The sequence below is a fragment of the Acipenser ruthenus genome, chromosome 9, assembly GCF_902713425.1.
Source record: "Acipenser ruthenus chromosome 9, fAciRut3.2 maternal haplotype, whole genome shotgun sequence".
Lineage (NCBI taxonomy): Eukaryota > Metazoa > Chordata > Actinopteri > Acipenseriformes > Acipenseridae > Acipenser > Acipenser ruthenus.
Window position 1 is genome coordinate 2,034,000 of NC_081197.1, and position 24,686 is coordinate 2,058,685.

The following is a 24,686-nucleotide window of genomic DNA, read 5'->3' on the forward strand; positions in this document are numbered from 1 at the left end:
TTAAAGATCCTTGTGTACTGTTCCCTGATGATGGAGGTCACATGGTCACTTTAGTGACGGTACTGGCCAGAAGAACCCACCTTATTAAGTGTATTTTAAATACCTGCATGCGCCAAAACATGATGGGGATAAACAAAAGGCATGGTAAGCCCATTTCCTGGGAGGATCAAAGAAGTGTTTAATGGATTTTAAAGCCTCGGTTAGCAATGTATTTTTACAGTGAGCCGCTCACACCCTCCTGAGAGCTGTCCTGGCATCGTCTGCACAGGACGCGTGTGTTCAAAATAAAGAATAAGCAGTCCTGCACAACCCATCCTAATGTATTGCACTGAGGACATGCACAGCCTTCTAATGACACTGTGGGGTTTGATTCCCCCTGATAAGCACAAGTTACAATATTTAAGTGAATTAGTTACTTGGTTCTTTAAAACATCCTTAAAAAACCATCTGAATTTGTCTGGATCTCAGAAGGCTTCTGTATGTCTGGAACTCGAAGTGGAAAGCAAAAGCAGCCTCCTGTCACATGCTAGAGTAGCACACGCAAACAGCCATGCATTCAACGCAGTCATGCACTACTTCAGCACATCAGGAGGACACAGCATTGCTTTTCATGTTGCATTGCGTCAGGCTGCCCTGCATTCAAATAAGCTGGCGTTGAGAACATGCCGAGCCAGAGAGAATCTCAGAATGAAGTGGGTTCAGAGTGGGTTAAAGCTGCCTCCTGTGCCCTCTCACCTGTTTGATATGCAGGGGGATTCACAAACAGAGCAATGCCTCAGGCTTTACAGCAGACAGTCGGGGTGGACAGAAACACACACAGCGATGGTGAGCGGGTTTGACTTGGCTTGGGTCTGTCTCAGTACTTCTCATGGAAGTCCTCTGCTACTCTCAAAGCACTTTGCTCAGTGATCTAAATACGTTAACACTGAGAGCTAGCTTCTCAAAGCTGCTTATTAAGAAAAGGGTTTTTTTCAGATAGTACAAACACAGCCAAATATAGTAACCAAATCAGAAATAAGTAACAAATAAGTGTAATTTAGCACGTCATTATCTTAGTTGTTTAGAACTGTGCTAATAATGAGTAAAAAGTTTTAACCCCTTCGGGTCCACAAGGAATTGAGTGGCTGTTCAAACGGTTTCTTCGAGAGCGACTCAAGCATCACGAGGAGGAAACTGACAGTGTGGACGAGCAGATCCAACCTGTCAATACATTTTAAACCCTGTTTCGGGCGCCTCATTGCACAAAGTTAGCATCATTTTTATTTGTGGGACACATGTGTCCCTTGTACCTTAAAGGGTTATGACTCTTAGTCCACATGTTCATCAACACTGCGTTCCTGTCTGCCATGACTGTCTAACTGGAAACCCGGAATGCTCTGTAATAAAAACAGCTTAACAAATAAAGCACAGTTATGAACTCCGTGTTAACAGCATCCTCTCTTGTGCAATTCAGGAAGTGCCAGTTATCAGCAGTGTGATTAGTTACAGCTGTAAGGGGGAGCTGCATGCACTTCAGGTATCAATCCCCAATGACAGTAGCTGCTCAGGGACAGAGCTGTCAAACTGAAACTCACTCGTATCACACGTCCGGCGACCTCGCTTATCTGACATCCTGGAGCTCATCCCCGCTCCCAACCCCTCGTCTTCGCCTTTGGGAGAGACGCAAGCATTCTCCGTGCTAAATGTATCCAAAACTAATAGCTCTGAAAGGAAAATGAGGCCATAATGACATGTAAGCAACAGGAATCACTTTCTATTCATTCACTGCTGTTCTGTATGAGATAATAGTCAACCTTCATATCAATCATTCATTCACTGCTGTTCTGTATGAGATAATAGTCAACCTTCATATCAATCATTCATTCACTGCTGTTCTGTATGAGATAATAGTCAACCTTCATATCAATCATTCATTCACTGCTGTTCTGTATGAGATAATAGTCAACCTTCATATCAATCATTCATTCACTGCTGTTCTGTATGAGATAATAGTCAACCTTCAAATCAATCATTCATTCACTGCTGTTCTGTATGAGATAATAGTCAACCTTCATATCAATCATTCATTCACTGCTGTTCTGTATGAGATAATAGTCAACCTTCATATCAATCATTCATTCACTGCTGTTCTGTACAAGGTAATAACCAACCCTCCCCCTTCCCACTTGTCACTTTGTTTATGGAAAGATCACAGAGATAGGCAACAGCCTTGTGTTTACTGAGACACCAAGGCGCTATCTGAATGCATGCTCAATACAGCAGCCTTATCTGCAAGGCTATTAAAGTACTAACATTATAGAAAAAGGAAAGCACTTATAGTTATATTTAGTTTTACTGATTTTATCCAAAAGAATGCAGAAATGTATTCCTGTTGAAGATGTTATTTAAACAATCAGAAAACAGCGTCACAGTAAATATGACATTAACTAAAATCTATCAGTGCACTTCGTTCAGGGGTCCAGGGGTTCAGGGGTGTGTTTTTCTCATAACACTGAGGGAATGATCCATTTTTCCTCTTTGCATTTATCTCTGTGATCAAAGACCAGTAAAATCGGGGCTTGCTGTTTATAATTGTTTCATTCATAAATGCTGGATTATTGGCACTCATGTTCAGACATTTACAACCATAGTATAGGTTGGAGCCAGAATATACTATAATGTTATAAACTGCTGTAAATCTTGTATTGCATTAAAAATTAAACTTGCAGCATTATTATTATGAAATGAAATGGGGTTTTTACAATAAGATTTTTAATGGAGAAAATTCTAGAACATACTGTGCAGTAACTGTGACCCACATTTCAAGCCAATAATAATACTAATAATACTAATAATAATAATACTAATAATAATAATAATAACAATAATAATAATAATAAGAGCCCTTTAAGTACAGTTTTAAGGACTTTATTTTTATCCTGCAGTGTTTTGATAACTAATTCAAGTTTGCAGTACACAAAACCTTTTTCAGATGGTTTAAAAGTGTATTATACTGTTTCAAAGTGCTGTTTAACCTCATGTTTATAAACACTCCTTAAAAAACATTCCTTAGAACAGTTCTTAAAGTTTCATGAACAGGGCCCAATAATCCTTTAACTAGGAAATCCCTTAATAATGCCATTAAATGTCCAGTAGCTCTCTGATCCTAAATTCCTGACAGTGCCCTTAGAATATATGCAGTCGTTTCTAAGAGGGAACTCACAGTAAAAGCATTTCACACCTGCTTTCTTACCCTTACATACTGTCCCCCGGTCTCAATGGGTAAATTTCCTGGTTTAATTAATTAATGCGGATAACATTAATAGAGTTTAAAACCTATTGAAGTGCTGGATAACAACCAACTAAAAATAATTATAAAACAAACACAGACCGCCCCCCCACCCCCCCGACCACTCCTTGTCATTAACTAAAAACAGAAAGCGCTCATGTTTGCATTTGGCTGAAGCTTGAGAAAGCATCCTTCTCTTTTGAAGAGCACTGTATTTAGCTCTCTCCCTTCCTCGCTTTCTCACTAAGTGCTTCTGCTGGCTTTCGGACATTATTTCTAAACTGATGACTGACTGACAAAGGCTGGGCAACCTTGGGTGGAAGCCATCCACTCGAAATCAGGGTTACAAGCTGCACATTAAATAATTAATATTTAATAAGCAGGGAGGCCACAGTACCAGGTACTGCAGATCCATGCAACACAGCAGCGCTTGTGGGTGTGAAAGCCACAGGGCCAGCCAGTGATACAGGGCTGTGATTTTCAAGACAAAGGTCCATAGTGTCTGAGAGCAGCACTGTCATATTATATACTGGATGCACTTTGGGTACTGAGAGAAAACGGGCTCAAAAGGGTTTCATAACCCTTTCATTACTGACAGACTACTCAAGCAAGAATACATAGCTTGTTATTACTTTTGAACAGGGGGCAGTTTAATGCATGCCTGCTGTTTTAAAGGAGAAAACTCCACCCTAATGCTACACAAATGGGACAAATTGTGAGTACCTTCGAGAGAGGCCTTGAATTATACTTTGGCTGGATGAAACTCTTAAAATATGCCCCAAAGTTTTTACTTTTCCACAGCTTGTTTTACCACGTTTGCGCTCAAGGCCTATTCCAGTCCAGAGATTACATGAGTTATTTAATTGACCATTAGCCTTGAATAAAGACCTGGACTGCACAGGACCTTGAGGGCCAGAGTTGTGCATTACAAGCCAGCCTCCCAGGCACTACTAGCATGTATCTGTTTAACTACTGCAGCAATTCATTCAAGACTGGGACTGCCCATCACTACCCTGAACACACTCTAATAACTGGGTAGAAAGGACATTCAGTTAACAGGACAATATTTCATTTCAATAAAAGTTTAAATATAAAGAAAAATAATCTACCACTAAGTTTAGCTTTTCACATATCTGATCTGAATCATTGTACGAGAAATAAGACATTTCATATACCAAAAAAAAAAATAAGAACCCTGAACAGTTTCGAAATTCAACAAAAGCTAGATCTCCAGTACTGTGTCTGCTCAAAGCACTCAACAGGAGGCTGTGTGGTCCAGTGGTTAAAGAAAAGGGCTTGTAACCAGGAGGTCCCTGGTTCAAATCCTGGCTCGCTCGCTGTGTGACCTTAAGCAAGTCACTTAGCCTCCTTGTGCTCCGTCTGTCGGGTGAGATGTTGTTGTAAGTGACTCTGCAGCTGATGCACAGTTCACACACCCTAGTCTCTGTAAATCGCCTTGGATAAGGATGTCTGCTAAATAAACAAATGATAATCAGGTCTGCTTTGTGTCCTCTCAGCAATATGGGACATGCCTCCTGCTCTCAATAGTTCACACATTACACAACACAAAGAGGAGGCAGGATTAGATCTGTTCAGGGTGTGACAGCACTCAGGTAAAATAAAGTTCTGCATACTATTTGTTGTTAAATATGGACTGTGCACCCAATAGTCAAGGCTACTCCTTAATTCATTTTCATGAGAAATTGTGCAGTACATGTCCAGCAGGTGGTGCTGATGAGACAAAGTGTTAGGAAACTTGTTCTGGTAAAGCAGATGGAGTAAAGAACTGTTGAACTAGGCAGCAAGGATCTGACTCCCCTCCAGGCTCCATATAGGTTTTCAAATGTACTGCCTCTCATCACAGGCTTCGCATGGGACAAAAATGCTACAGTGTATACGGGGCTTAAAAATAACCAGCGTAGGGAGTTAAAAACCTGGAATAAAAAAATATATATGTATATATATATATATATATATATATATATATATATATATATATATATATATATATATATATATATAGCTCAGCATAATCTAATGCCTACAAATGTGTACTGAGTGTGTACTGTTTTCAAATCACAGTACTGTTCCTTGGAAATCCACAGTGTGTACAGAACTACAGGAATCGGATCATCAGTTCTACTGCTTTGTGATGGGTGGAAACAGGATGGGTGTATTATGGAGGCTGTCAACTGTTTCACAGATTCACTTCAAAATCTGTAAGCTGCTGATTCACTATCAATCACACATGCTTCATTGAGCTGCTTGTAGTTTGTGATCGTTGTTTTTTTTTATTGTTTTCCAGGACCCCCCTTGCATTCAGCTAACTGGATCTGATACTATACATATACAGTAACACACATTTAACACATACACATGCACATCTTCACAATGAATCTTCAGCTGCTGAACCACTGAAAACAAGCCTGTGCTGCAGTCAGACAGAGAGAGCGTTAGCAGCTGTGGATAAACTCCCTCCCCTCAGAGGTTGTGTTTAAGGGTTTCTAGGACACCAGAGGGTGTTGCTAAGCAACCAAAGGCATCGCCTGTCCTTATCAGACAATACCCCATGTTTGAAAGCTACTGTAAAGGCTCATTTGTTGTTAGGATTGACAATTAAAAAACAAGCAAACAAAAAACAACTACTTTACAATGGAGTCCTGTTTATTTGCTGGCACCCTATAATGCTTTACAAATACTTATCGTCGAGTAGTTTCGCGAGTAGTTTCGTGTGTTAAATTTAGCTTCAAATATGCAGTACTGTCTTAATCTTCTGCCACTGAAAGCCACTGAGTTTAATCCCAGATCTGATGGTAATACCACTGCCTGGGCTAGAGCTCTGCTGAGAAGCAATGTCAATGCAAGCCTCTAGGAAGAAAGTCCATGTCTAATGCAGACTGGAGTTCCATAATACTAAATCAGCACGTTATCTTAGCGTTTATTTCATGCTGCTTTGGCAGTAAAAAAAAACAAAAAAAAACCTCAGCAACTTGCAGTCTGTTTTTATTTGTCTGCATCACCTGCTTGCCAGCATCCCTCTTAAGAGGCACGGTGCAGTCAGCAGTCAATGGGACGAGCTGCTGTCTGCAAGTTTGTTCTGGATGCTTATTTTATATGACAAGCTGTGTTACTTCAAAATGTGACACTGGCTTCAATCAGGTAGAAATATAAGGCATTGTAATGAATTAGCATCTCAGCCCATTGAACCGAATGGAAAGGCAAGGGCTGGACATACGGTTCAAAGACAAATGTCTTGCCACTCAACTATAGAGAACAATCTGCAGTGGGAGGTCAGTGCGGGTCTGGTGCGGATGTAGGTGTCATTAACTCATCAGCCACTAGGAGGAGATCCATTACACCTTGTAAAATCGATTCCTTATTTATTTATTTATTTTTTAAAACATTCTTTTAATGGTTACCTGAGCATTCTCACATGGAAGCAGGAAAAATGGAAAAACGAAAGATCAGAAAACTAGTCCCAGAATCTGCTGCTGGGTCACCCAGGGGCAAGGAGGCTTGTGTAACAGTCCTTTACTAATTGGTTACTGCTCCACTGATTCTGTTCAGCGCCACCTACTGGCTGGGTTGTACACTGCTGAATACCTATCAGGTGTGAAGAGGGTGGAGAGCTGTGTTAGACGTGTCTGGAGTAACCTGGGTTAACTAGCAGGCTACATTACAGACGTACCTGACTCTGTGACATGGACCTGAGGAACTAGCTTACGTACGGTCTGAAGCATTTACACACTCAAATACATTTTCTTATACACGCAGACTGTGTCTGGATTAACATGGAAGCAGCCTGACCGCATGAGGGCCACGGTACCTGCTGAACTTCAGAAGCGAGGACGTGCTGTGAAACCTTCATTTCTGCCTCTTCTGCCACTGTGGCAGCTGGGAGTTTAGTACTGCACAGTCAATGGATACTCACAATACAGAATGCACAGTTACAGAGGGGTTCAGAAACTACAGCTGCTTTAGGGCTCAGTACTGCAGAATGATTTGGTTCCGGAAGGTTTGGAGTCTGTGCCCCAGAAGATTTTGGACATTCTGCTACCCTGTCATATACCTTCTCCGATTCCCAGAGACAGCAGTCTGCATGAATAATTGAGGTCATAACTGTGCCACGAATGACTGACAAGCCAGGGACACACAGGCTCTCTCTCTGTCTGATGTCTGTATTGGATTTTGCCCACACATATTGTAAAAGCCTGCGTCTGCTGTATACTTGTCAATACAGTAGCACTTTAGGAAATACAGCATCATTACTTACTGTATCATTTCCAGGCAGAAAAACTATTTACAAGACAAAGAAATTAATAAATGCAAATTGTGTCAGCTGAATTTCCAAATTGACTGCTTCTGACAAACACAAACATTCGCTAAGTGATAGAGGCAAGCTCTCGCAATTATTTAATTGTTTTAGAACTTGGAACAAATAAAAAGAACAAGAAAGGAGGCTTTAAAGAAGGGAGTAGGCGTGAACAAAAACAAAGCATTCCCGGGGGCATAATGTAAGAGGAACAGTATCCCTGATGCAGTAGGTTGTAAACATGACGTACAAAAAGAGCTGTTTCACTGATATGACCAGGGGGTAAAACAACGTGGAAGGCGGTTCTTTTTTTTTTTTTACTAGACAACACTAACGCACTTGACTGAAAGAATCACAGAGCACAGCTGAGTACCTGCTCTCTCAGTGTGTGTGTGATCTGTATCATTTCTGTGGCCAGAGCTTAAAACACTATGACAGTGAAACGATTAGTTTTTACAGGACAATGCCATCAGCGATGGAGCTCGACTGAGAAGAATCAACACTGACAAAGGAACTGATAACATCTGTCTGTAACACTAGAAACATGGACGCAAATTCATAATGAATTCCGACTGAATCCCACAGGGATTGGTGTGTGGCATCATTACGTCATGGTGCCAGGCACGGCCGCAGACTCAGTGGCGTGCTCTCTGTGTACGGAGACTATTGATTTAATCACAAATCGAAACATCAATCGATGTTGTTGAGACTCAAACTCCACCACTACTAAATAGTTCATAAAGGAATATTGACTATGTGTATGCATCTGCACATATCCCAGGCAAGTCAATCCTTTCATCAACTGCTTATTTCACGTTGGCACTGACGTTTCCACAATATTGCTAACAACATGCACAGCTCAACGTCAACAAAATTAGGTGGGGGGCTACTCTGCATATCAGCGGACATTTAATTCAGCAGTTATGCTATGCAATCTGGCGTTATAGTTATACACAGAACACGACTTCACGCTGCAAGAGCACTCCGAGTGATACATACTAACTAGCCGGTAGCCCTTACCGGAGTGACAACATGCTACTGTATTGGTACAGCTGTCTGCCTGTAGTATTAATATAACGACATGTCGGATAGGAACTGCATCGCAACTAGTGCCAAATCAAATGCAGGACTAAAAGAAATAAAACAACGCTGCAATGTGTAAAGCCGTCTGTCAGTGACACAGACCTACCCGTTCATTACACACGCTCTTCAGGTTCTGTTTTATTTATCAATAAATGACATTGCATTTTAACCTTCAATAGTCCCCACCCACCGCTCTCTCTCTACACTCGTGTTATCATACTTACCTTCCGAGTGGACCTTTTTCGATTTCCTATTGAAATACATGTTAAAAACACCGGCGCTGAGCTCTGACCGCTTTTGAGACAAGATGGCATACTCCTAACACAAGGGGGGATAGACGCAGGACGACATGGATGCGGGTTGCAGGTTGCCAATCGGTAACACCCCGTCATCACAACTGCAGACCTAATGAAAGGACCAAAAACAGCCTCGCCATAATGATTGCAATGTTAGAGCTAGCAAGCAACCCGTCGCATAATTAATGAAGCGGCAGACTGCACTGCACAGACAGATTAACTGCGTCGGGTCGCTCTGTGCTGCAGAGATTACACTAGCGACGCTGCGTGGGAGAAATAAACAAAGCGGGCTCTTTTTTTGAGTCTAATAAACCAAAGTACTGTTTAACTAAATGCGTTGCCAAGTGGCAACCCTAAACAACACACTATCAAATAGTATAGGCAAAAACAAATGATAATGTGCAATGCTAAGGAGTTTTAAATAAGAATTCTATACTACAAAACAGAGATGTGTTGTTACAAACGTGCAAAGGTCTTGCTTGAGGCTATGGATTTCAAGACCATTGCTCACCATTAAGACCACTCGCTGTCCGCCCTATTCATCTATAAAGACCAGCTATTAAAAACGATTTTACAATCTATTATGAATCTATACCAATCAATACAATATACAGAACACTATATAGCTTCTTAAACTTAAATGTCAATAGTTTGTGCTGTTCACAGTTAGCATGGTATATAAACTACCGATACACAGGGAAAAAATAACAATGGAACAGCAGACAATACACAGGGAAAAAATAACAATGCAACAGCAGACAATACACAGGGAAAAAATAACAATGGAAGCGACAAATTCATTTTTTGCAAATATGGAAGTTCTGTTAAAGATGAAAGAAACTCCACTGTAAATATTTCATTTCTGTCCATCGTTTGTCGTCAGATTTGCTTTCGCACCTGCTTCCAAACAGGACCTCCTGCACAGCAGCTTCCAGACAGGACCTCCTGCACAGAAGCTTCCAGACAGGACCTCCTGCACAGCAGCTTCCAGACAGGACCTCCTGCACAGCAGCTTCCAGACAGGACCTCCTGCACAGCAGCTTCTAGACAGGACCTCCTGCACAGCAGCTTCCAGACAGGACCTCCTGCACTGCAGCTTCCAAACAGGACCTCCTGCACAGCAGCTTCCAGACAGGTCCTCCTGCACAGCAGCTTCCAGACAGGTAAAAGGCTGTAGTCAAGCAGATTGCTTTGTGTTTGATGAATCACTTCTCATTATGTGATGCACAGTCAACCAGTAGCTTTCAGGGAGAGCTACAGGTCTGAATCATGTGACATGGTAACTGGCTGCAACTGCAGAAAGCAACAGATGGTGTACAAAAAAAAACAAGAGCCAGTGATTAATATGAAAGGAAAGGCCCTGTTAGTTTGATATGCAATCCCAAGAGACTAGAATCCGCCTGTCAAAAGTCAGCCTTTACTTTAGCATTGTTCTACAGTAATTATCTGTTTTCAAGTAGTTTACAGTATGGGAGCTACATTGTTTTAAACATTCTCAAAATATCAAGGCAACAAGTTGCAAGCAGAATGTTTCAAGCTACCAGAAAGATACCTTGTGTGTGTGCGGGAAAGCCAAGTAACCTTAGGTTACAGGTCAAAGTGAAGGATACTGCCCAAGGACTTTCCATAGTATTGAAAATATGAAGTCAGTATTTCAAAGAGTTTGTGAGATATTATGAGTTGCCGTAGTGGCAATTCTGCCCGGGACCACAATTTGTGTAAAAACTACAATTCCCAGACCCCAGAGCTGTCATAGAACAGCTGCAGGGTTGAATAATGTTTCCCCCTGGTGGGAAAGCTAAGATTAGCAGGTAGAATGTTTGGCTATTGGCTTGTCAGCTCATCATTTCTAGTTTATTTTGTAAAAAAAGAACCGTTCTTATAAAGTCTAATGCTGAAACTCTAGTCGAGCGGGTATCATTTTCTAGTCAGTGTTAAATGGCCAGTATGAGTATTGGCTATTTGCCATTTTTGTTAAAAACTGACAAGAAATGCAGGTTGTTGATATAGGTATTCATGGCATCTGTCTGCATTGTGCCCGTCTGAGTACCATTGTCCCTGTACTAAATACAGACAATACGAATAAATCTATAATATACACTTTAAAGACTCAACAGTAACATCTATGCAAAACTAAAGACATTCGTCTCTAGAAGACATGCATCTGGGCAAGTGCCTTTTTAAACAGACCTAAAGCTAAAATATTTCTAGCCACAAACTTGCCCCTAGTTAAGTTGCACGTTTCATGTTTTGCAGCAGTCTTGAAACTTTATGGAAGGCGTCCAGAGGCTGAGCTCTGTGCATCTCCAGAACAGACTACCCAGCTGGTACTACCTGTCAGAAATGAAATAGTATAAAACACCAGTCATGCAGTATTGATTACCTTCTGTATGATTTATGATCCTCCCTACAGTATCCCAGCTACCTCGGTCTGTCACAGTTCCATTGCCTCCCTCTGGCTAACCTCTGCTTCACCTTTGTCAACACTTGCAACAGTCAATCAAGCATCTTACACTACACTCCTGTTGGGCATCCGAGAGCTGGGTTTAATGTAATAGACACGGCCCACTGCACAATTCCCTGGAGTTAAGAGTGGTGATGATGCTTTGTAACAGACTTAGCCACAGTTCAATAGAGATTACATGCTGTATAAAAATACAATTGGATAAAACATGATCCATTCACTCAAGTTAAAACGCTTCAAACTACAGTGTTGGCACAGCAGGCTAATTCACCTCTGGATAATGGGGTCTGGATGCAGCTCACGTCACAACAAAGGAGTCTCATAGTCTCAACTTATAACTGAGTGGACAGTAGGCTATAGGCCCTATTCACAAAACCCGAAGGACTGTTTTTAAGGATATATAGATATAGATATAGATATATATATATATTTTAAAGGACTGCTTTCAGGTTAAACAACGGCTTGAAAAATAAGAATAAACCAATAAGCCCTCTCTAAAACAGCTGAAAAGAGTTTAATGAACTGCAAACTGGATTTCATTAAACAAAATTGTCTTTAAAATAACAGTCCTTAACAAAACATTCCTTAAGAGGCCTCAATTTTGCAAATAGGGCCCACCACACTATTGGCACATTCTACTTTGGAGAGACCAAGCACTAAACAACAAGGGTAATAATACCACCCATTCCTGATTCAAATCAGTTACTCTACAAACACCATTATAATACACAACACATTTCCTACGTTTTCACAACTAAACTTCAGTGTTTTGTTAGAGGTTGATGGCTTTTGTTTCTTTGCTTGATATTCCATTGGGGGAGATGTGTGTGTGTGTGTTGTCATTATTCCTGCTTACTTATGACCTTGGGACAGTCACTTCATATATAACAGTTGCTGCATCTGCTTCAATTACACACACCTGTTTGTCTATTTCCAGTGCAAGGCAGCAAACCCAACAGCTGTGCTTTTCTGAAGCTATTCAAGGTAGAGGATCAGGAATGGTGTCGTAGTTCACAGAACGTTGCTTTCTTTTGATGTGGTATCACAACAGTTTTGAGGAACACTGCTGAGCAGCATCCTATGCATCCAGTTAACATCCTTCTACACCAGGTTAGCAGTCTAAATGGCATTTCTGCTGGCTGGTTGTTTGGGATCTGAAGATACAGGTCTCGTGGTTTGCACATTTCCTTCACTGTTTGCAGTTGTTCTGAGTGTGTCCAACTACCACGGCTCCAATACCGAGTTCAGATTCCTGGTACTACTTGCAGCAGTGTCAGGTTATAAAAAAGTCACTCAAAGATATTGAAAGGAGAGGAGAGTGCCCCCCGCCCCCCACCCCAGAAACCAGGACCAGAGGCCACAGTGTGGAAATTAAGTGGATATAGACTTAGGACAGAGGGAAGGAGACCCTTCTGCACACAGTGGTGAGGGTATGGAATGGGCTACCTACTCATCTTTTTTAGGAAAAATCACTTGGATCCTTTAAGAGCCAACTTGACAACATTTTGAGATCGATCGGCTTCTAAGAACCGGAGAAGCTTAGATCGGTCAGTCCTTATGTTCTTAATAAAACCCACTTGTTGCTTATCCCGAAAGAGTATTGGCTGATCAAATCAACTCAAAAACGGAATATATATGTTAGATTTATGTTAGTACTACCAATTCTATGAAGAACAAAATAATTGTCAACATTTCAGAGGAACACTTGTATTTCCATAATGAAATCAACACAGTCACAATAATGGCATCTGTAACTTAGACAATTAAAACTTTTTTTGTTTGTTTGAAATGACTTCTAATAATATCTCTTAATGACAAGCATGGGACATCAAATGTGCATGAAGGCAGTAAAGAGTGAAAAAAGCAAGTGCTATTGTATTGGATTAATTCTGAAATAAAATCCGTGCAGACAGCTACAGTACGACAGGCAGTCAAGTAAGCACGTACTTCAGATTTTGAAAGAACAAATGGCTATCAATAAAAGAACACAGTTTACATAGAAAACCCATGTTTATCTAATTCAGTTAGCAATGGATACATATTCATAAGTTTTGAAATATCACAACATATTACTCTCCAGGAATATCCCCATTTACATAAGAGTTTAAAAGGTAGACATTCAAAACAAATTATTCATTTTTTTAACACTTCAATAAATGTTATTTTAAATTACTTCATGTTGATCCCAGCATGGCTGTAAATTTAAAGTTGAAGATTGAACAAAACTAAATCCATTGTCCATGAAAGACAGAGCACAGCAAATTAAAATAATAAAAACAACTCATTTACAATTCTAGAACACTTCTTCACATTCTTTTCCACAATGTCTGATCGGTTTATTATCTCACTTGGAGCAACAATAAAACAGTAAAATATGCCCTGTAATGCAAGCATGTTTAAAACATTTTTAAAAACCCAGACCTAAAGCTTTAATAAACCATTCTGTTTATTCTGTGTGTGAAATAATGTATTAATCAGGCAGGTCTACTCTACCGACAGTGCCATTACTACAAGACTGCCCTCTTGTGGTCCCAGTGTGAAATTGATACTCTTGTTACTATTCCCACCAGTCAGTCACACTGTGCTGACCTGCAAAGACTGAATAGGCTTGGCTCAGTCAAGGTACACCTATGACCCTTTTCCCAACCTTCAGAAATACTGCAAGAAACTTAAGTCATGACAAATGTTTAGACTAGAAGTGTTTCACAATGTTTTGAACATTCAAGACACTGAGAAAGACTTCTAGTTGAAATGTTTGTCATTACTTATGTTTATTTCAGTATTCTAAATTCAGCACTATTGAGCTATGGATGACAATCAAAATCTTTCATGAACAATGATGGTAACAAAGCTGTGTTGAAATCAGAACAGTGAACTAAAAGCCACAGTAAATTACACAATAGTAACTAGTTATTCATGTTTAAACAGTCTTTGAAAGGGCTTTTCATGTGTATTCAATACGTTCCAGTGAAATACACGGTACTTCAGTTGTGGAAAGTGAAGTGAAACAGACAAATACCTTTAAATACCTCCTATATTAAAACAATTCTAGATCATTATTGTTCAGTAAACATTTATCAGAGAAATTATATATTCTAGCACCTGCAGTACTGGCGTAGCTATTCTAAACAAGTCTGTAAGAGAAGTTGGACACTGCAGTGTTTTACCGAATGCTGTACTGTAGATAAATCAACAAACGGCAGGTCATGCTGTGTTTTGTTTACAGAGGTGTCTCCCCTCCCCCAAGAGAGCGACGTACAGTGGAAATCATTTGGTTAAAAGTAACAGGTACTATACAACATTCATAAAAAGCAGCCGTAAAGCAATCATGGTTTTTTGGTAACCTTGTTAGCAAAACTCGGACGCATTGAGCTGAAAAATTCAAATCCTTTACAAGTCAGCTCCATGTCGTGCTAACAAAGGTTGATTTAAAACAAACTGCAAACCATGTTTTATGACTAGTATTAACATTTGTACCCATACCACAAAAAGATTAGTATTTTATACCCTGACCCCACCCCCCCCCCACAAAAAAAAAATGGGCCTTCCTCACAGTGCTACTGTAAGAAGGTTTAAACTTAAAAACCAGCAAGTTATCTTAATTTCTTAACATTGTATATCTTTTGAAGAACAGTTTCCCCATGTGCAAGCGACTCCTTCAGAAAGGATTCATCGTTACTGTGAGAACGCATGATTTTATTTAAGTTTGTTTTCAGTACATTGATGCTAAGAAAGTGCTTAACTTAAAAAAAACAAAGCAAAAAAAAAAAAAAAATGAAGTCTACAAAAATATAGCTTTACTTTTTTTTTTTTTTTTTTTTTTCCCCTTTAGGTTCTACCGTCCGCTCATTACAATGGGTTTTTAATATTTAAAACATGAATGCAGTATTTACAAAAGCTTCCATCTTCTGAGAAATGGTCTGTTGCGTTTGCCTGTCAATTCTGACGGGTATCGAGGACAGGCTGCCGGCAAATGGGACAGGTGGAGTTCTCTGACAGCCAGCGGTCGATACAGTGGATGTGAAACTCGTGGGAGCAGGGCAGTCTCCTCAGCTTGTTCCCCGCTGCGTACTCGTTGATGCAAACGCTGCAGGTTTTACTGAGTTCTGCCTCCAGGTTGCCTTCGCCATAGTTCCGGGTCAACAGATTGTCGATCTGCTCTTTGGTTAACCCCCTGGGGTGCTCATCATCCTCGTCATCGTTTAGCAGAAAGAAGTGCGCCAGGCGGAGGATGGGCAGCGTGCCGTTTTCAACCAGGTTGTTGGTGTCTCTGCTGGACTGCCTGCCCTCCCTGCTTCCTGAGCCCGGCCCCAACGGCTGGGTCCCAGCACTGACCCCCAGGGGCGCGGCGGGTTCAGCTTCAGGTTGTCTGCTTGCTAATGACACGCTGGACGCGTTGCTGTCATTGGTGTGAATTTGAAAGGAATTTGTGGTGGAGCCGTTGTCTACAGAACGGCCACCTGGGTTCCCCTCCGAGTCTGCCTCGGTCTCCATCAGGGAACTCAGCTCCCCGAAGCCGGTCATGATTTGCCGCAGGATCGACCGGAGAGCCACGGACGAGGGCTCCCCCAGGCCGGTCTCCGAGATGCGCCGCAGGGGGATCCGGATGGTGCTGACGTAGGTCCGTATCCCCGCCCGTTCTGAGCGGGATATAGTGCGTCGGAAGCCGCCGCTGTCACTCTCGAACGTCACTGTGTTTTCTGCCATGCGGACCCGGGAACGCGTCCGACTAGCAATGCTGTCCCGGTCTCGGTTCTCGCCAGGGCGGATCCTCCTCACCTGGAGGTCCAGCATGATGGTCGGGTGTCTCCTTACACTGGCTGAAGAGGAGCTGTTGGACTCAGCCTCCTCCACCACACCCTCTGGGGCTGCTCCTAGAGAAGGTGGCTCCACAGAAGGCGGCTCCACAGAAGGGCTCCCACTTTCCAGCTGCCCATCCTCACTAGCTGAGGCAGCCATTCTCACCGCTTCTCTCCCGCTCACTCTGCTAGGCCTCTGCTCTGCAGACGTGTCCAGACTTTCTTCCAACTGGGCTGCAGAGGCAGAGGCAGACGAAGAGGCAGAGGCAGCTGAAGCCGTGCTAGACCGACGCAGGGGTGAGCGACTTCTCCTGCTCGTAGAGCTCCGGGACCGCCTGCCCTGGGGGTCACTATCTTCGCCTGTCCTTAGGTTTATTCTGGTCCTAGTCCTGCTACTCCTGGGCTCCGAAGACTGAGAGGCACCCACCTGGCCTCCACTTTCCCGGACAACCCTGGGGCATTCCTGCCCTCTCTCTGGCCTCTGCTCGGCAGTCCTGCCCAACGGTCTCTGTTGCAAGGCACTTCTCAGCCTTCTTAGGGCTCTCCTGCCCGTGCTGCTTCTCAGCCTCCTCTGGGCGGCCGCTGATGACGGCTCAGTGATGTCAGTCCTCTGCGTGTTCCTCGTCCTGCCTGCCGACCTGGCTGCTTGGCGGCTGGGGTCTAGCCTGGTGGTGCTGTTCCTGGTGCGCCTGGCCGTGGTGCTCGTGGATCTCTGCAGCCTCCCGCTCTCGGTGGCGCCGGGCAGGATGGAGGTGTCGGCGGGCTGCTCGCTGCCGGAGTCGTAGCTGTGCTCGTGCTGGTCGTGGTTGATGTTGATCTCCAGGCTGAAGCGGAACTCCCCACTGTTGGGATTGGTCCGGCTCACGGCTCGCCAGGTCTGGTTGCCGCTCTGCCCACTCCGCGTGGCATTGCCTGTGCGGCGGAACGTGTTGAGCCACTGCAGCAGAGAATCCCCGTTAGAGCTCTCCCCGGAGGCCTCAGAACCTGCAGGAAAGAGAACACTAAGGGTTTGTATTGCGCTGAAAAAATAGACATAGTGAATGTAGTATCTGGGTGATGGCAAAAAGGTTTATAACCCTTATGAGGTGGTACATTATCAGAAGGCAAATCAATGTGAATTTTAAACATCGCTTTCTGTGTTGGCAATCCACGTTAGACTTTGAATGGATTGAAAAAGGTTTGATAAAAAGAAATTGCTGACAAAAAACAAGAATATGCAGAGATATTTATCCAAGAGTGTTGATGCATAAACTACAGAAATGTGTAAATAAAGAAATCACTTCTTATAAGCAACTGAGAACCAATGTTAGAACTACATTTCATAAGCAACTGTGACAGAGCAGAGGCTCTGCACATGTGCATGTGTGTGTTTGGGGCGGGCGGCCATCTTGGATCAGCCACTCACTGTAAATTGGTTAGGGGTAGTTGCTTAAATGTTTAATTGATTCATTTATGAGACAAGTGTGGAATGTGGCAAGTTGGGAACGGAATTATTAATGTCAATTAACCCCTGGCCACACCCTATAAAAGAGAACAAAGAAATGCTTGTTTGGGAGATGGTTCAGTGAAGGCGCATGCCAAGCCTGAACAGTGTTAAAGACAGGTTAGTTCATGCAGCGTGATAGCCACAGCTTGGGTTTATTTTTACTTGTAGAAACCTTGTGTTTGTTTTGAATAATAAAAGTGCGCAAAGCAGCGCTATAACTGCAGCTTCTGAGTCTGGGTTCACCAATTCAAGAGTGCAGACCAGCCTTGATCCGAGGGCTCTACCACAGCAAAACGAACTGAAATACCTGTATATAAGGATCTTCTGGTTTATTAACAAACAAGAAGTTTTGAGAATGTGGGCTTTACCATTAGATAATACCTACTGAACTGTGTTAGGTCTGATGCCAAGAAAATAAAGTATAGAAGCAGCGAATTGCTGTTTTATCCCTAAGCCAGTAGCTCTTGTGTCCGATATCATGTTTTATAGTCATAAAAATGCCTCACCTCTGTTAATATCCTGTTGGACAGCTTCACTGTTTTCTGCTCTTGGCTGAGATGACAGACGCTCTTTGGCACCATCCAAGCGCTGCCGTAGTTCCTGAGCAGTGATTTCTCCTACAGAAAGACAAGGGAATTTTCAGGGTAGGGGTACCATTGTTTGCAAAAAAAAACAAAAAAAAAAGAAACCAAAAATGTGCTAGTCATGTAAATCAAATCTACTGCATCTTCAAAACGTGTAAACAAAGGATAGGCAGTTTCTGGATTCAATACGTTTTTTTTTTTTTTTATTTATTTTTTTTAACTGAAACTTTAAAATGGATTGAAATTGGCATGCTCAAATGACAGGAACATGAACGTCAGTGACATACTGCACACCCCCTGCCTCAGCTTCAAATACAAAATAAAGAGCTTCCAGTATTGTTCAAATGGAAATCATCCTGACCTACTGTAACTGTACAGCCCTCCGGATACATTGCTCCATATACTCCTGTATTCTGATACGCTCAGTAACTTGTCCTACAGAATGTCCTTTGCAATTCTTGTCACAATCTGATAAGCGTTTCACTAGACATACGTCACATTCTAAATATACCAGTATAAAGTACATTCAGGCACCTTGTCCATACCCCTCTTGTAGTCCCCTACTTGAATTTTATGTTCAATGACTTTACTGAAACAGATGTCTAAGTTTGAACAATATTAGGCAAGAGGTTCTCAAGACATCGCCTACATTGACATTACAATTCATAAGACAATAGGGCAGTGGTTCCCAGGCCAGTGTTGTTTAAAAAAACAAAACTAAAAAAAATCTACGTCTTTCTAATCTGTGCTGATTCTGCTGCTTGTTTTCACTGTTCAGGAAAAAAAAAAGGAATCTGTCTCCAGCCTTTTCACTCCACATAAAAGTAGCGCACTGAATACAACATTTTTAACTCGGTTGGAATGACTAGTACTTTTCATTTTCAACAATTTAAAGTATGTGCTACAGTGTAGCCAGGATATCCCTATTATTTCCATATTATACGTTTTTGGAGAGGTTAGCTGCATAGTAACAGAAGTTAATGTGAAACAAAGAGAGGCTATATTTATATTTCTGAACTGTACCGTAGTGTGAATGATCGATTTCAGCTCCACGTTATTATAATAGGGGTTTATTCAGCCAGGTTTAATATCTTATAAGACTATATACCAAAAGGAAATTCTCTTAACACTGCTTCTGGAAATAATGTGCACAGTCTGTTCTTGACGCCGTCATATTTAACCAAAACAGGAATTGACGAATCTCAGCCACCTTCTAAAGAAAATAATGCCCGTGTTATAAATACAATCCAGAACATTCAGGTATTTACATGTACTGCCTCGAGGACGACCCAAAAAGCCCTGGTGCGTTATTTGTCAGGAGGTTTTGTCAAACAAAGCTCTTAAACCTGCAAAACTGAGATGCCATTTATCTACAAAGCATTCAGAATCTGAAAAAAGAAATGGAAACTTCGCCATCAGCAACTTTCAATGCGCAACATGGCAACATTTCATAATGAACTGGTAAAGGAGATTCAAGCCCAGGGATCTCATTAAGTTAGGCAAGTTATATAAATATTTTACTTTCTATGTGTACTTATACATATACACATACAAATGAGTTTAAAAATGCTGTTGTGAAAAAATGCGTGGCAAATGGTCAGTGGGAAATATCCAAACACCAAGGTTGTGAAGCACTGCAAAAGGTTGAATCTTTGTTGACATATAATTGTGATACCCTCTCCTGCCCACCACCACCAGGAATTTGACCACTGTGGCAAGTGAGCCAAATAATGATACCCATTCTGCAACAGATATAATGCTATGAATGAACAAAGACATTCAGATGCAAAATGAAGTGTGAATTATACAAAACTTGGAAGTAAGTAGTAAGAGAAAGTACTGCATAAATAACTGCAAGGTAAAGGCTGCAGTTTTTAGACATCTAAATTTCTGTAGACAAGCGCTGCACTGTAGAGGCCTTTGTTTTTGTGGCTTTTAACTGGAGCTCTAACAGTTTGGAATACGGACCAAGAAAATTCACCCTCGTCTCTTGATGGAGAAAGTAATAATTACAGCAATTGACAGAGAAATTTGAGCGGATATTTTGTCTTTGTTTGAACTAAACAGTGTCTCACAGAGACATCTGAGCTCACACCAGAGCACCGTCATATCAATTTTTGCTTTAAACATTTGGGATCAGATACAGACTCTCAGTGAGCACCTTACCCCACCCAGGGATGAAAATAAGACTCCTATTGCATAGCAGTTCACCCATTGCAGGTTTTACCACAAGCTTGATTAGCCATAGCGTATATAGGTAACAAGCTCAGGTGTGTGTCTTATTAAACTCCTAGTAAAACCAGGAATGGATCAAACTGCTCTGCAACGGCAGTCTTTATTTCCATCCCTGCCTGTATGATTAGTGTGATGGGTTCAGGTCTAGCGAACTCCTGTGTGCAGTACTCAAAAGCTCGTCCCTGTGGCTGGCCCTGGCCTGTACCTGGGGTGCCGAGGAGGTTGCTGTCCCTCATGAGCCGGTAGTCCTCCTCGCTCAGCTCATTGATGAACTGGTAGTAGGCCTCCTCCCTGTTGAGCCGCTCCTGCTGTCTCCGCCGCTCATCCTCGCTGTGGCTGCGCTCCTGGCTGGGAGCCTGGCCTCGCTCCGGGCCAGAGCTGGGAGGGTCCATGGTGCAAGGGAAACTCTTCCTGCTGCAAATATGCAATCAGGGTCAGGGTCATTGCCTGTTTTATTCAATTCCAATTCCTTTTTAAAATCAATTCCCTAATTCCAATTTCTTAGAAGGAATTGCAAATGATATTTTAGAGACTAGAGCTCCGGGACTGCCTGCCCTGGGGGTCGCTATCTTCGCCTGTCCTTAGGTTTATTCTGGTCAAATAATAACTGTTGTGATTGTCTAGCTGCTTTAATTTGAAGCCAATTCAACTGACTCACAGTGACTTCAGTTTAAGTCACTTGTTTAAGTAAACTGAGAGACCCAGTTACTAACTGCAATTTTGATCAATGATGTCTTGGAATTGATTAAAAGGGAATTGGAAATTGATTTACGGGAACTGACCTCAACCCTGCATGCAATCACATATCAGACACACACTTTGGATGCTGAACAAGATGTGTTTTTGCTCTGTTATTCAGGGTAATACGTGATAACAGATTTGTAGATCAGATGCTGTTTATTGGATTAACTAGGATGTAAAATCGCTAGCTTTAAAGAACCCAAAAGTCTGTTCTTTAGACTTTGGATGATGATGATGATGATGATGGTCAACCCTATTGGTTTTTCTAATGTACTGATGTACTTACCACCTACAGTGAAATTGTTATACATCAAAACAAATCCAATTGGAGCAGATGACAAGGATGGATATGATGCTCACACTACTGCATAGCAGTGTGGTCCATTCCAGGTTTTACTATTTGTTTACCAAATACTGGTAAGTTATGGCTATTTAAACTGACAGAAAAAAATGGAACGGCTCAAACTGCAGACTAATGAGCATCTTATTTCCATCACCAAAACAGGCTATACAATAATGTAATAAAGAAATAGCAATGGCAATTCAAGCCTCCCCAACACACCCTTGGATGTCGCAGGGTGTTGCTGAATGTCAATTAATCTTAATAAAAAACTGCAACTATAACGCCCATAATAGAACCAACATTTAAGCAAGCCGAATAGCCAAAAATGAACCTAGAGTCGTTTATCGGGTACACGGGCAGACCAAGCAGGTTTTCAAACGTGATTCTGTGATGACAGCATTGCGTACAAAATATATATTTGGTAATTCGTCAAAATAAAAATACAATACATCTATCTATACATTGAAGGCAATGTCTGTGAGTAACTTGAGTTCTGTCTTGTATCGCACAAGTAATGCAATTTATTGAAAGAATAGATTTAGACTCCGGGTCTACCATTTTCTCACTGACCCGAGTACTGTACAGCCTACGCTAGGCCCTAGAAATAGACAGGATTCAGGAACACTTGAACAGAACAGCGTGTCCGACCAATCCCAAGCCGGGAGAAAGACGCTGACAGCTGGAAGAGCCAAACGGCTGAGGCGGGAGGCGGGACAAACAACACAGAAACTCGGCCTCACTCGACAAAAAAAATAAAATAATAAAGCCAGACAAAAAAAAATGAATTAAAAATAGACAGCTTTCGGTGCCGGTTTTTTAAAACACACTTTCAAAATGCAAAAACGCCGTTAACAGGTCTCGGACATGGCTCCATTCTTTTATGAGCAGAAAGCTTTCGAGAGTACAAGTTTATTTACGTGAGGAAAACGCATTTGTATGGTAAGACTCCATTACATACCGAGGTACGTTGCGCTCCCAAACTGTTGTATTATTTCAGCCCATTCTACCGTGTGAGTATCTTATAACCTGCACGGTAAACCTATTAAGAGGCCTGATAAAATGACAGTGCGTTTTAGAAACAGCTTTGTACCTGAAACAGCAGTCGCTATGGGTGACACCTCTCCCGTCTGGTGTCTGGAAATAAGATGGGAACACTGTGCTACAGTAATCACTGTCCTGCCTCCCAACGCGGTGCGAAGTACAAGAGTTCCCACTCTAAAAACTACAGATTCTTCATGGACATGGGACCTGCCGTCATAACATGTATTCAGCATTTAATCACAGATACATAATAATCTTATAGAGTGTGCCCTAATTGTGGAGCTTGCCAGTAAGAAATAATCTGATTTGTCTAATGTAGCTCTTGAGTACAAAAGCTGGAGAGAAAAGATAGATTCGACAAAGCGGGGAATCCTTTCTGTTGGATTCCAGCACGGATGTTTTTCCCGCAAATTCTTTGAATTCATTGAGCTTGGGAACACTTTGCACTGATTAAATACTTTTTTTTTTGTCAGTTTCAATATTTTGTTTTCTGTCTCTGGTGCTAGTTTTATGATTCAATGTGCATTACGTCGCCGTTATCCCATTGCTTATACTGTACACAGTAACTGATCGTGTGTGCGGTGCAGAGAAATTCAACGTTTGCACACAAGAGGAGTGCAGGGGTGCCGTTTTGAGTAAACTATTCTATTCAAAGAGATTTGGATAACCATCAAAAATTATAGAAAAAGGCAAAACTTGGGTGAGCTCCAATTAATTATCCCTAATCCCTAATATGTAAAAAAAAAAAAAAAAAAAAAAAAAAAAAAAATCAGAATGCATTTATAAACACATAAACCCAGTTATAAATAAGACAGACAGCTGTATACGTGTCAAGTCTTATTTCAGCATGAAAACAAATTATGATGGTAACACATGTCAAATAGACACGCGTCACTAGTCTGACGTGCCAATTGCGGCAGGGGTAGAAATGCATGACGTCTACTCCACTGGGGGAATCAGTTAGCATTACTATTGAAACTATACTCAGGGGAAAATCTGAGCTAATAACACTGTGATGCCTTGCATAATGGTACAAAAATAGATAACATAAAACTGAAAATGCACCACATTATGACTATCTGAAGGTCTTAGAGAGGGAGCCTTAGTGACGCAGTACACCGAAGAGCAGAGCCAGTGAAACGCGTGCAGAACCCTGCCGCAAAGCTTTGTGTTGCGGGTCACGAAGTTGGCCGCGGTACACTACCTAATACTTCCAGCAGAGGTCACTGTATTACAGCAGTAAAGTTTATGGCACGTGAATGAAAACTAACTTTGTGGTACCTATAAAGAACAGCTCAATATTTGTGGGTACCATACACCATTACATTGATTTAAAACATCACCCAAACCGTACCTTTTATAATTTCATATAATGTGTGGGTTGCATTGGACTGATTACATACAACTATCTATCTTTTATAGTTTTACTTGGAGCAAGTGTATTTTTCTACTGCTAAAACTCAGTTTTTACTGACATCAAACTCAGTGTTCTAAGCAACATTATCAAGGCAGCTTTTTAAATGAAATCTCCATTAATAATGTTTCAAGAAACAGACCTTGAGGACATGTGGGTTTCTTCTTTCTGCTTGCGACATGAGTTTGGAATCATACGCACACGATAATTATATAATATGTTCTCATTTATTTACAGTGCTACTGTCCTTTGTTTCGAGATCCCTGATGTGAAACAATACCCATGACTGTCCAGCAGGGGGCAGCAGCACATCCGAACAATGCATGCTGTTTGGATGGCAGACACCAAGAACAAAGGGGTTTGTTGCATGTAGTGATCGCATTGAACTGGGGCACTTCTCTCAACTGATCTTTGTTCTGCTTTCTACCAATTCCTCCTCACAACAACAACAGCAACAACACATTGTAACATTTAAAGCAAGCTCAGTGAGCATCACCTGTGTGATTGAATTGGATTCTCTGTGGCCTTCCCTCTCAATCTGTGAACACCTGGTGTCTGTCACCTACACAAGAGCTACAATAGAGAAATGCCAAAGAGCCTCTAAGTGACAATGCGAGACA

General features: G+C 41.7%; 2 protein-coding genes across 7 annotated transcripts in view; both read right to left on the reverse strand.

Annotated features, from left to right (window-relative positions):
• The window catches only part of LOC117407247 (phospholipid-transporting ATPase IB-like), a 174,325-nt gene extending 164,347 nt beyond the window's left edge, over positions 1-9,978 (reverse strand). For 2 of the 5 annotated variants that reach the window (XM_059030678.1, XM_059030675.1), the window contains exon 1: positions 1,575-1,689. Coding sequence is in view for 2 of the 5 variants with exons in the window: in XM_059030674.1 (XP_058886657.1) it covers positions 1,575-1,703; positions 8,888-8,927 (169 nt within the window). In the remaining 3 variants the exon portion in view is untranslated. Of the gene's footprint in view, positions 1-1,574; positions 1,704-8,887; positions 9,565-9,856 lie in introns of those variants that run through there. The other 3 variants (XM_059030674.1, XM_059030679.1, XM_059030676.1) reach the window with 3 other exon arrangements.
• A 3,136-nt stretch (positions 9,979-13,114) lies between these two features.
• Positions 13,115-22,914, reverse strand: LOC117405340 (E3 ubiquitin-protein ligase RNF6-like). Of its 2 annotated transcripts, none has more exons than XM_034008315.3 (4): positions 22,702-22,914; positions 20,733-20,941; positions 18,215-18,325; positions 13,115-17,206 (listed from the first exon to the last, which is right to left on the reverse strand). In XM_034008315.3, exons 2-4 carry the CDS (start codon positions 20,917-20,919, stop codon positions 15,360-15,362), a joined length of 2,145 nt encoding a protein of 714 aa, XP_033864206.3. In that variant the 5' UTR covers positions 20,920-20,941; positions 22,702-22,914; the 3' UTR covers positions 13,115-15,359. The 2 variants fall into 2 exon arrangements, with proteins under 2 accessions (XP_033864206.3, XP_033864207.3); XM_034008316.3 differs by having other exon boundaries at positions 22,570-22,704.
• Positions 22,915-24,686: the final 1,772 nt, after the last annotated feature.

Bases quoted from the DNA above. Each gene is read 5' to 3' on its own strand.
- LOC117405340 (XM_034008315.3), bottom strand. From the start codon at position 20,919: ATGGACCCTCCCAGCTCTGGCCCGGAGCGAGGCCAGGCTCCCAGCCAG. The intron at 18,326-20,732 runs GTACAGGCCAGG...GTCTTTCTGTAG, and splicing joins CAACCTCCTCGGCACCCCAG to GAGAAATCACTGCTCAGGAA. The intron at 17,207-18,214 runs GTGAGGCATTTT...TCTTTCCTGCAG, and splicing joins CCAACAGGATATTAACAGAG to GTTCTGAGGCCTCCGGGGAG.